This window comes from Peromyscus eremicus, chromosome 14 (genome assembly GCF_949786415.1).
Source record: "Peromyscus eremicus chromosome 14, PerEre_H2_v1, whole genome shotgun sequence".
NCBI classification, from domain to species: Eukaryota; Metazoa; Chordata; class Mammalia; order Rodentia; family Cricetidae; genus Peromyscus; species Peromyscus eremicus.
Window position 1 is genome coordinate 83223872 of NC_081430.1, and position 11386 is coordinate 83235257.

Here is an 11386-nt window from a genome sequence, read left to right on the forward strand (position 1 = left end):
TTTAGAGGTGAGGCTATATCTTTGGGACTGGATGGATCCCAGGGGCAGCCCTGACATAATCTATATAGGGACAGTCTCTGAAGACCGTCCAGGGCCACTGAGACAATAGAAGGGCTCCTTTAACACGTGTCAAAGCTGGAGAGGTCTAGCCAAGAGTGAACGCAGGGAAACTCAGTGCCTCCTCGCAAGTCTGGGATAAGGCTGGCCTCTGACTCTCAGCCCAGTCCTCTTTTGCCTCTGCGTCATTCATTCTGCCTTCTCAGGCCTCAGTTTCCCCAGCTGTCCAAGGGGAAACATATAGGATGTCACCTCACCTATTGTGACATGGCCCCTCACAGCCTGGGAAGGCTCTTTGAGGTGAGGAAGTGAGGCTTGGATCTACGATCACGCTCTTCACCTCTCCCACACCCTCCCTTATCTGCCCGGGCCCCCCCCACACTGCTTCCCCCACTGCTCGGGAAGACACACATCCTAAGCAGGTTGGTTCCAGACTAGAATGCTTTATTCAAGAGAATCTGGCTTGGCAGTTAGACAGTCCCGGCAGAGACGATTGGTGGGCTGCAAGGGCCCTCCAGGAATCTGCTCGCTTTCCGTAGCCGTACCACTAGGACACATGCCCCTGGCTTGCAGCTGTGAAAAATCCACCAATCTATTGGGCTGTTATCCAGCCTGCCCTCTGTTCGGCCCCAGGCCACTCCGCCTGTGTCCCAGATAGGGGGCAGGGTGGCGGTGCTTTGCAAAGGATGAAGAGCGAACTTCTAGGCTGAAAGGCAAAGCCCACAGGCAAGCTCTGTTCTCCAGAGCCGAATGTCTTGTCCTGGTCTCCAGGGTAAACAGTTGATTCCAGCAGCAAGAGGACATGGCTGGGTCCCCTCTACGTGTCTTCAATGCAGCCAGGGCCAGAGCTGCTGTCTGGGTGGAGCCGGGAACCAGGGTAGGTACTGGGCCTTCTCTTTCCTTCTCCAGTTCCCTGGAGACCCAGAGCCTCAGGGGCCTGGCTTGCCCCTGGAAAGGCTATGTCCATGTCTTGCTTCTTCCCAAGCCGAAGCTCCCACGGAATCGTGGCTGGCTTCTTCCTTTCTCTCACGTTCTGTTTAAGGCACTGAATTCCTGAGGGTCCTGTCCTTCCATGCCCCTTATCTTGGAGGGAGCAAGTCATTCAGCAGGGACGAGTTGGCTAATAAATAGAGGGTAGGTACCAGCAGGGAAGGATCTGAGAGGGTGGCGGTAATAAATATATGAGCTGGGTGTGGGGTTTCTCCTCTGAGGGGCTGGTTACCTCCAGGGAACAGCATCACCGTACCTGCCAGAGACCAGACACGGACAAGTCAGGGAGATCAGGACACTGTGGAGGACAAGGTCCCCTCCTACAGAGGAGGGTGGACGCAGAGGATGAGGAGCAGCACCCTGGGAACCCTGCTCACACCCGGCCCAGCAAGCTGCTACCTCCTTTGCCAAGTACCTGCTCAGGCTTTGTGCCAAGTGCTCATTCACGCTTCACAACACCCCACAAGGATGTTCCTCGCTCACAAATGAGGAGCTGAGGTTCAGTGAGTTTAGGAAGCTTGCCTAAGATCACCCAACTGTTCAGTGACAGAGACATTTGAAGCCAATCTGGAATCACGTAACCATGTCTCTCTGGTTACCCCAAGACACCGATCTTCAGACAAACGTTCCCAAAGACCGAGAGCGGGTGACAGTGGTTTCATTATTTGTATTATTTTACTATATGTTTTGTGGCCCTGGAGATCGAACTCAGGGCCTTACACATGATAGACAAGCTCCCTACCACTGCGCTACGTCCTCACTCTCCAAATAGGTTTTTTTTTTTTTTTTTTGAAGAAATCAGTTTCCAGCCTTCTGGGATATCCCGCGCTAACTCTGTGTGAGGAAGTACCTGAGACGTACTGTCCCAGTTACTGTAGCCCTTTCCTGTCCTTAAAGAAGGACAGGTACTCCAAACCCAACTGTTCCTTAATATGATTTTTACAAGGAGGGAAAACATTTACAGTGCACATGTCTGTACTCCCAGCATTTGGGAGGCTGAGACAGGAGGATTGCTGGAAGTTTAAAGCCAACTTGGGCTACATAGCATCCTGTCGAAAACAATCCTCCTCCCTGCAAATGTTCATGACCAAGCTGAAATTAAGCAAGAGGCGCATGAGCTTTTGAAATTCTTTTGGGAAATACTTGAACGAGAGACCCCCAACACCCGTATCTGAGAAATGGCACGATGGCACTCGGGGTGTGTGTGTGTGTGTGTGTGTGTGTGTGTGTGTGTAACTCCCACTAACTTGGCTGCCAGGTGGGGGTGTCCCTTCGCTGATCCTCCTCTTCTACCTACACTGTAGCCTGGGACTCCAGCCTGCTGCCCCCGGGCGTGAAGCATGATGGGTAAGGAACCGCGAGGAGAGAGGAAGGACAGGACCCAAATACAGAGACACTGGCCAGGGAAGCTGAGGCGGGACGGGGGTTGGGGATTCTACACCTTCCCTAGGGCTGCCCGGAAGGGGCCAGCTGTGTAGCAAAAGGTAAACACGGGAAGACCAGGAAATGTGGCTGTCACCCCGGTGTCTGGCACACAGCAGTGCTTGGCAGATGCCTGCAGAATAGCCCAACGCTTGCTGTGATGCCAGCCCCATCAGTTTACAAGGAAAGTGATTTGTTTAAGGCCACGCATAGATAAGGGACAAGAACTAAGGTCCCCCGATGCACGTTGGACCTTAAAAGACATGCATTCCCTGTTCTCACCCCAAGATCTCATCCCAGCTTTACCTCGCCCCTCCCTGACCATTGAACCTTGCTGCCAGGGCAGCCCCCGCCCCTTAGGCCCAGCCTTTTTGCCAGCCCCGTGGCCCCCAGCACACTCACAGGTGGGGTCCCTCAGTCTGTGGGTTTCTGCTTCTCTTTCTTCCTCTTCCCCTTGATTTTCCTCCTGCAACAAGCGAAAACATCAGCACAACGTAGCTGGGGCTCCTCAGCTCCTCAGCTAGGGCAGGGGCTGGCGGGCCCCACAATCGCCCCGAGCCCCAGACAGTCCGCTTACCTTTCTGACTTTGTCTTCTCCTGGATAGGCCTAGAGAAACAGAGAGGTGCAGGAGAGAAGAGTGAGTGGGCGCTTCCTGCTACCTCCCCACTTCCCATAGAGTTCCTAAGTCCTGGTAACGCCGTGGCACCAGCACCACTAGGGGGCAGCACGGAGCTGGTGAAGAAGCTATGGTAGAGGCCCCTAGGACTTGGGCTCCTGCCCTACCTAGGTCCTGGCAACCTCCAGAGAGGTCGGAGTTCCCCCTGGGGGCTCTTCATCACATGTTTCTGCCCGCCCTCGCCTCTTGGCATCAAATCTGGGATCTGTTCTCTGCTATTCTACTTTCTCTGTTCACTTTCCCCGCTTCCTTCCAGGGTGCATTGTGGGAGTTCTCTCAAGGAAAGTAAATGATGGACAGGACTGTGGAGGACAGGGCAATGGTGGCCACCAGCTAAGGCTGCCCGGCTGGGCTCAACCCCCGCCCCACCGTGGCAACAGCAGGGATCCTGCTTCACAGTCACCAGGCATGTCCCAGCTCTGCCTTCTGGGGCCGTGGCTGTTGGCCCAGAAGTGAGAAGAAAGGTGTCCCTGTTGCCTGGCCTGATGGAAGAGGATGGCTTCAGTATTTCCCAGGAACAGTGTTGCGGACCGGAGGGGCAGCAGGGGTCCTGAGTGCAGTCCCACTTTTCCCAGTCACACCTTGCCCTAAGAGTGGCTGGGCGGGCAAACGTGATAGAGACCGTGCGGAGTTGGGGGGCGGGGGTTACGACGGAGCTATTGTTACCTCGCTGCAGGTGAACAGGTTGAGTTAAGGCCCCCAATACTGGCATAGTGAAGAGGGCCCGGAGCCAGGGCTCAGATTCAAAGTGGGCAGCTAGAGTCCCGGGCACTGGGCAAGGCCAGGCCACGTGGCTAGCACTGGGGCTGTGGAGAACGTGGTAACTGCCAAGAAAGGCAGCAGGAAAAATGCAGTCGCAGGAGTGAGAGGATGCAGTCACACCTTGATCCCTCTTCCACGCTCACTAGCTGAGCAAGGCACAGAACTGCACGGAGCCTGGCTTTCCTCATCCATGCCATGAGGATGAGGTGGCCACGGGGCACGCACCTCGTCTATCTTGCTCACCGCCCTATCCCAAGCACCTAGGCCAGTGTGTGGCACGCAGTGGGCACTGAATAAACATGCATAAAAGATAGTTATCCGCCCCTTCCTTCAGCTCCAGACTGGGCCCCAAACCCCTAGTCTGGTGCCCTTGTCCACGACAAAGAGCAGCATCAAACCTATCTCATCCCTCCTGAACCTAGACAGCATGGCAGGCAGCTGTTCCCAGTAACAAATGTTCCAAGAACCTGGGGGGACATATAGCAAGGCTGAGCGTTGGTCAGAGCTCCCTGGGGACAGTTAGCAGTGTGCCGCAACTCTAAAGACACCACTGTACCTCCTTTTTCTTGTCCCTTCCCTTCTGCGAGGGTTTCAGTCTACCCTCCTCTCTGCACAGCCTGCTCCCTCTCGTGAGCAGGCAGCCTGGTCCAGAGTCAAATAAGGGCTTGTGATGAATTTGCCTCTATGCACCAATTCCCGAGGCCTGTGGCAGGTGCTGCTCATCTCAGAGGGTGGAGATGTGACATGCACAGTCTAGTCCTGCCCGTCTAGGAGAGACTCAGCCTTCCCTTAGCAGCTGTACCCCAGCTGCTGAGGCCAGCTCCTCAGGCCAAGTGGGCTGGTAGGGCGTAGAAAATGGAAAAGCATCTCCCGAGGATCACTTGCTTAGGGAAGCAAATGCAGCTTGTGGCAGGGTGGCTGTCCCCGCTTCTGCCCCAAGGGGCCTTGTGAAGATGTGCCGAGGCTTAGGATTTGCTAAGTGCACAGTCTGTCCCTGCTGCCCACCCAGGACCTACCTGCATTCACAGAGCACATCCTGAGAGAACGTCATCTCCACGTAGGAATGCTGGTCCCCGATGGCCGGGATCTTCAAGATCTGTGGGGAGTAAAAAGTTGATGACCGGTAAGGAGCCAGTGAGGGGTTCAGAGCCTAGATGGAGACTCAAGAGGATGGACTCTGTGCTGGGAGTAATGGACTCTGGCTTGGGAGGTTGGTTCTCTGTCCCTCTCTGGGTAATTTCTAGAGATTCTGTGGGCTATGGCAGGTGGTGACAGGTGGGGGAGAGCCTCCCTACCTGCATGGTGACGTTGGCTGTCTTCAGCGGCACACAGTGTAGACTCTCATCCCCACAGCAGCCAGTACAGCGATTCAGGGGGACACAGGATGGGCTGAACATGTGTGCCACCTCATCAGGGTACTCATCCACAATTTCCACCAGTTTCTCCATTGGCCGGCAGTAGCTGCGTCCCCATACTTCATTGAAAGGCACCACTATGGGGAGACAGAAGGCCAGGTCCGGTCAGCAGGGACCTGCTTCTTGATGTCCCAGATTCAGCTCCTGGGTTCAGTTCACATGGAGTTCACCTCTTCCATGAAGCCCCTGGGCCTATGTGGGGTCCCTCAGCTCTGGACTATTGCTGCCATCACTCTGGGGTGTCTGCTGGCCTCTTAGTTTTGGGGGGCTCAAATTCCAATGGAGAGGAATCTCCCAAGGTCCCAAGTTATCATTCTGTTTTTCTCTCTGGTTCCAAGCTTCCTTGAAGCTTTGAAGACTATGCCCTGGCCACTCCTCAAGCTTCTGGGTCTTTCTCTAGCCTGACCTAGTGCTTCCTTGAGGAACTTGCTGAAAACAGTTCTCCTACCAGGAAGGGCTAGCCTTCCCTCGCCCTCTGCCCCAACCCGACTATAGCTTCCTCATGTCCTGTCCCACTTGATATCACTCCTCTGCAGCCAAGAGCATGCCTAGCTATGCGCTCCAGCCTCCTGTCTATGTGATCCCACCACCCTTTAGAGGAGCTAGGGCATATCAGTAGCTTTGAATCTTGCCCTGAGTGGTCCAAGGGCAACCATGCGCCTGTCCCCAGCCCCCACTCCTCCCTGAAGCCTTCTCCATTCATCCTACCAGGAGCGATGCTCTTCTCTGGAGCATAGCCTGGGTCCCCGGCTCACATCCTCCCCACCATCACTAGTGGTCTTATCTCCACTGGAGCCAAAATGAGACTCTGGGAGCTGACCCCCAGTAAACACAGGCTAAGTGATTCCTGACTGATGAGGTGACAGTTCACGGAGGATTACCAGGAACATTCCCCTGACCCCTGTGATGTCCTGGTGGTGGTGGTGGTATCTCTGGGGGACTGATCTGGAATCCCTCCAAAGATGCTGTTCCTTCCAGGGGTAGCCTGGTACCAGGGCTCCAACGCAAGCGCTCAGGGAGCAGCCAAAGCCAGGCCATCTGGCTGCAGTCCCTTATACTGGCTGTATGACCTTGGGGAGGTCACTTAGCCATTCCAGGTATATCGGTTTCCTGCGCTTGGGAGAGAGAAGCAGCCTGGGAATAGATGGTTGCTAAGGTCACATATGCCCTGACAGACTGTCTGGATTCAGTGCCTAGGAGCGCAGCCCTGGTCAGCCTTGAGACCAGGCCTGGATCAGCCCGTTCCACGTCTGATGACCATCCTCAGCTCATGGGAGATTTGGGACCTGGGTCACCTACAAGTTGGCCTTAACAGTGGCCTCTCCCAGCAGACCCCCACTTCTATGGTCCTTCCTAGGAGACAGAGGGGGGCCGAAGTCCATCCCACAGATCCTGTGAGGTTATGTGGCTCCGGGTAATCTCAGAAGAAAAATAAACTTCAGACATAGCAGAGGCCCTCGGGAAGGCTGCAAGCTGGTGGAAAATACCCAAGAGGCGGTGCGTCCACGTGGAGCTGGCCGGGCAGCCACCGAGGCAATAAACCGTACTTATCTAGGCGTCTGGTGTTCCATCCTATACTGCTCTGTTTTGAAGGCACTTGGTTGGGCTAGACCAGGGGCTGGAGGGGGATGTGGGGACCCTCTGACTCTACTTTTCCAGGCTACTGGACACTCTTCTTGAACCCAATTAGGGAAACAAGGCCTCTCTCTCTTCCCAGGCAGCCCCTGAGTCCAAGCAGAGCCTGCAACGTGGGTCAGGGGCCACCTCCCTTCCACCAGCCTCGTGAACTGAGTGTTGAGTCTGAAGCCCTCTTGAGCACCACGCCACGACGAACATTTAAGCTCTGCCGTGGAAACGTAAATAAGGGAGAGAAGCAGTCAGCTGCACTAAAAAAACTCAGTCACCAGGGCGGGACAGCAGCCCAGGGGGCCGAGCCCCCTCCCGCCACTCACCCAAATGCCTATCCTGCATCCTGTCGTGTAAACATGTTGGGTTCCAGGACCCCCAAATCCCGAGACCTGTTAGTGGCCTAGAAAGGCCAAGAGAGAGCTGAGCTGAGGCCTGGTTTACCTGGAAGCTCTAAGAAACAGGAAGGTTCATCCCTGGAGGTCCCCTGTCTGGGTGTGCAGGAAGCACAAAGGCCTGGTGAGAGGCGGGCCGAGAAAGCACAGAGTCCTGTTGCTCCCAGATGCGTGGTGTGCCTCTCAGGAAAGAGTTGTGCTCCACCGCTCTGAAGAGCACCTCCACTAACCCCAAACCTGTTCTGGGTAGGAAGTGGCTAATGAGAAGCCTGGGAGGCTGCTCCCGCCAGCCCTGGGCCCTCCTCTGAGAGCCTCTTTTGGGGCCAGAATGGGCTCCTCAGCTACCTGTCCAACCCTGTGAGTGAGCAGCCGTCTGTCCCTAGGGACATGCTACCCAGAATGGAAGAACTCCAAGAAGAACACTGTTTAGTCCGGATAGCAAGCTTCTGGAAAGATCCCTGCAGCAGCCACTGGCCACCAGCTGGAGCCTAGCTGGATCCTCCTCACTGGCCAGGCACCCAGCCAGCCTGCCACCAGGGACACTCTACTTAGGACTGTTTGGCTCCTGTGCAGTTGGGAGGCCTGAGGCTGGGCATGCTGGCACTGTCCGCTACACTGAAGAGTACCTAGAGCTTTGGCTGACCCCTGGGGCCTCTCCAAGCCTCAGGTTCTTCATCTGTGAAACTCTGCTACCTTCCTACTTCCCAGCCTACGGTCAGGCCAAGTAACAGGACATGCCCATCCCTGGGACCCGGAAGAACAGTGGTGAAAATCAGTGCCCACGGCTAAACGTGCTGCCTCTGACTCTGGCGTTAGTGGGAGGGGATGGTAAAGTCATATTTTAGCAGCTGGTGTTTCCTTGGCCACAATGCAGGCCCCTTGCTTGTTAGGATTATGGGTGAGCTGGCCTACACTCTGAATCTACACCTCCAAGGCTTCTCATCAGGATCCTCGGAAGTATATACACTCACGTCTCCTCCAAGGACTCAGAATCTTAACAGCCTTGGGAAAAGAGTCTTTGATATCAAGTACTTATCTAACTCTCCCATTTCGCAGATGAGGAAACAGAGGCCAAGACATCTTTGGAAGCTGGTGCCTGATCTACATACTAAAATCATCAATAAGGGATATGATCTTGGGATGAGAGATGCCTCCCTGCTCAAACCCTAGAGTGCATGATACTGTGCCAACTCCAGAGAGCTCAGAAAATGGGCAAGTCCATGGAGTTGAGGCAGCTACCTCTCTCACTCATTCAGTGGTCGGGGCTTCAGGTGTGAGAGCAGGGATAGGCAGGGCTCAGGGCGCTCCCAAGGGGCTGGTGAATAGGACAAGCGGGCAGGCCAGCAGAGGGTGTTCCCAGCCCAAGACAGCAATTCAGCTATTATCTGTGTAAGCAAGGACATCCCTACAAGTACATCCCTTCTCCCATGGTGCTGTTGGAAGCCTCAGCAATGGCCTGTGGCCCATCCTCCGTGTCTCAGAGAGGCAGGAAGGGAGAAGGAGGAAGGACCTGGCGTGAGCTCCCTGCCTTCTGCATGTCCGTCTCTTTGGCAAAGGTCCTACTGCCCTTTGAAGATTATGTCTTGACACAAGCCAGGGCAGAGAGTGAAAGGGCCAGGGAGGGTGTGCCACAGCCCGCCTCTTTGTAATCAATGGAAAGGCCTGGTCAGAGCTGCAGGGCTCCACCAGGGTTGGGATGCTGGGGAGGACTCTGCGTCCCGACCAAGCCCCTTGACTGAGTGCCTACTACATCCAGCTCCCAAACTCCAGTCTGGCCTCTGGCACTCAGCGCCAATCCCGTCCACTAAGACTCCATCTGCACCCTTACGGCATGCTGGGCAGAGGCTCTGAGCCAGCTGGATGAACCCTGGCTTTCCTGGCCTGCTTTCTGTGTGCTTGGTGAGGTGACCCTAACTCATGACCGCACCTCTCTAGGTTGCTGGGTCACGAGAGGTAGACTCTCTCGGCCTTCAGCCAACATGTCTAGCTTGCAGAACCTCCCCAGCTTACTACTGGCCTGCTCCCACCCTGCAGACCGATCCCTTCTCTGCTGGGGCTCGTTAGGAAAGAAGAGAGGGGCTCTCGGCTTGCATCGCTGGCCTGGCTGGCTTACCTTCCACTTCTGTTGAGCTGTTCCCAGCAGACAGGGTCCCCTGCAATGGACACAAAGGTGCAGCTGTGAGGAAGGAGCATCTCCTTGGGGGCTCTTCTCTTTGAGTCCACCCTGAGCTCCTCCCCGTCGCCTGCACACACTCTGCCCTGTCTCCAAACTGCCTCTTGTTTTGGGCCGCTAAAGCCCACCTGACTCTCTGGCCTCAGTCTCCTCATTTGGAAAAGGGTAGGAGGCTAGAGGTTCGGGGAGGCTTCTCGTGTTCCAAAGTGCTTCTAATCCTGTGGGGTCTCTCTTCTACCCAGCCCCCAGGCCAGCCCTGCTGGGCCTTCTACAGCCCGCCTTGGCTGGGTGCCAGAGCCCAGGGGGAGGTGATCAGCTGGTGGGAACTCAGGGGCTGGAGCAGGCGGCGCCATGAGCTGGTGCTGCCTGCCAGTAACGTTATACCTCTGGTTAACACTGCAGAGAGAGGCTGATGGCCGGGCTGCTCAGCACGGGACTGCACAACCCATCCACTGCTGGGCCGGGGCTGAGGACTCCCGGGGCAGCGGGCAGTGCAGGGGCAGTGTAGCAGGAAGGGAATGCATTGGCTTTGTCAGGATTTTGCTGCCCAATCTGGCTCCCAGCCAGACTCACCCAGCTCCTGGGAAAAGGGCCCTGCTCACTTCCCCAGGCCCTGCACTCAGGACCTTCAACCACCCACCAGGAGGAAAGGGCATGGCAGGATCCCTTGTCCTATCTGAAGCCCACCCAAGATCCCCCTGCTCAACTGGAGAACTGGCGGGGGAAGGGCCTCAGCTCCCCACCACAAGCTTCTCTGGCCAGGTCAGAGGTCCTGGGGGCGCCTGGTTGGTCATGGGGCCTCAACCCTGACCACAAGGCCAGGGAACTGACTGGGATTAGTGGACAGATGCTTTTAGCAAAGCCACTTGGGCTCCAGGGGCCAGACAGGAAACCTTCCTCATTCCCTGTGGCTTCCCTTCCCCCATCAAGACAGCCCCTAGGATTTGGGGACTGCCCAGCCAGAGGTCTCCTCCCTGAGGTCCAGACCAGTCCCTGGGTAATATGTGGGCATCCCAGCAGGAGCTGCTCTCTAAAGTGGGTCTGTAATTTCAGACCGTAGCCCCCGTTGCTATGGCTGGGATGAGAAGGTCAAGAGAAGCCAGGCCAGGTCCTTACCTGGGAATGCACAGCCAACCCAGCCAGGACTTGCAAGAAGCAAGTGAACAGCTTCATGGCCAGCACCTTTTCAGACGTCCAGAGCCAGGGTTCTTCAAGGCGCAATCACCATGCTCGTCCCCTTGGGGGAGACGCTGATACCGGAGGAGAGCTGAGTAAGGGGTTGGGTGTCCCACTCACTGCAGTCCTGGGTCTCTGCCGTCAGTTTGAGCATCCGCTGGAAGCCGGGGAAGTCCGAGCTCACAGGTAAGGCTGTGGCTGAGGAAACTGGTCGGGAGTTGACCCCGCGAGATGGATCGATGTGAAAGGGTCCTGGGCGTCCGGTGACCCTAGCTCCTCTCGTGGCTGAGCAGAAGTCTGAAGATGCAGTTTCCTGCTCAGGCTGCAGCTCCCCTATGAACTGAAGCTAGTCGGCCGCTGGTTTTCAAGGCTGTGCATGGGGCGTGGCTGCAGCCTGCCCCGCCCACCGGGCCCCGAGGCCCCAGGAGCGGCCCCGAGCGCTGAGAGCGGGTTGGCGGTGAGACCTGAGTGCGCGTGACCCCGCAGGGCGCGGAAGAGGCGCTGCCGGCGCAGATCACCCACCCGGCCCCTCCGAGCCTGGCGCTAGCTCGCTCCGGGATCAGCCCGCAGCGACGGCCAGGGTTGCACCTGGCTCTTCTGGTGCCACCTTCGTTGGGAACCTTCAGGTGCTGACGTCCAACGTCTGCCATGGAGATGGCTGGGTACTTTAGTGACTTCTGCAGGGATCACAGC

General features: G+C 56.4%; 1 protein-coding gene across 1 annotated transcript; it reads right to left on the bottom strand.

Annotated features, from left to right (window-relative positions):
- Positions 1–484: 484 nt before the first annotated feature.
- Pgf (placental growth factor) lies at positions 485–11015 on the bottom strand. The gene is made up of 7 exons (XM_059279705.1): positions 10634–11015; positions 9458–9497; positions 5204–5400; positions 4925–5004; positions 3047–3076; positions 2872–2935; positions 485–1303 (listed from the first exon to the last, which is right to left on the bottom strand). The coding sequence occupies exons 1-6, from the start codon at positions 10688–10690 to the stop codon at positions 2884–2886; spliced, it is 456 nt and encodes a 151-aa protein (XP_059135688.1). The 5' UTR covers positions 10691–11015; the 3' UTR covers positions 485–1303; positions 2872–2883.
- Positions 11016–11386: the final 371 nt, after the last annotated feature.

What these genes read in the sequence shown, in the direction of transcription:
- Pgf (XM_059279705.1), bottom strand. Translation starts at nt 10,690, where the DNA reads ATGAAGCTGTTCACTTGCTTCTTGCAAGTCCTGGCTGGGTTGGCTGTG. An exon ending in CAGCCAACGTCACCATGCAG is followed by an intron (nt 5,005 to 5,203) that starts GTAGGGAGGCTC and finishes TACTCCCCACAG; the next exon opens with ATCTTGAAGATCCCGGCCAT. An exon ending in GATGTGCTCTGTGAATGCAG is followed by an intron (nt 3,077 to 4,924) that starts GTAGGTCCTGGG and finishes CTGTTTCTCTAG; the next exon opens with GCCTATCCAGGAGAAGACAA.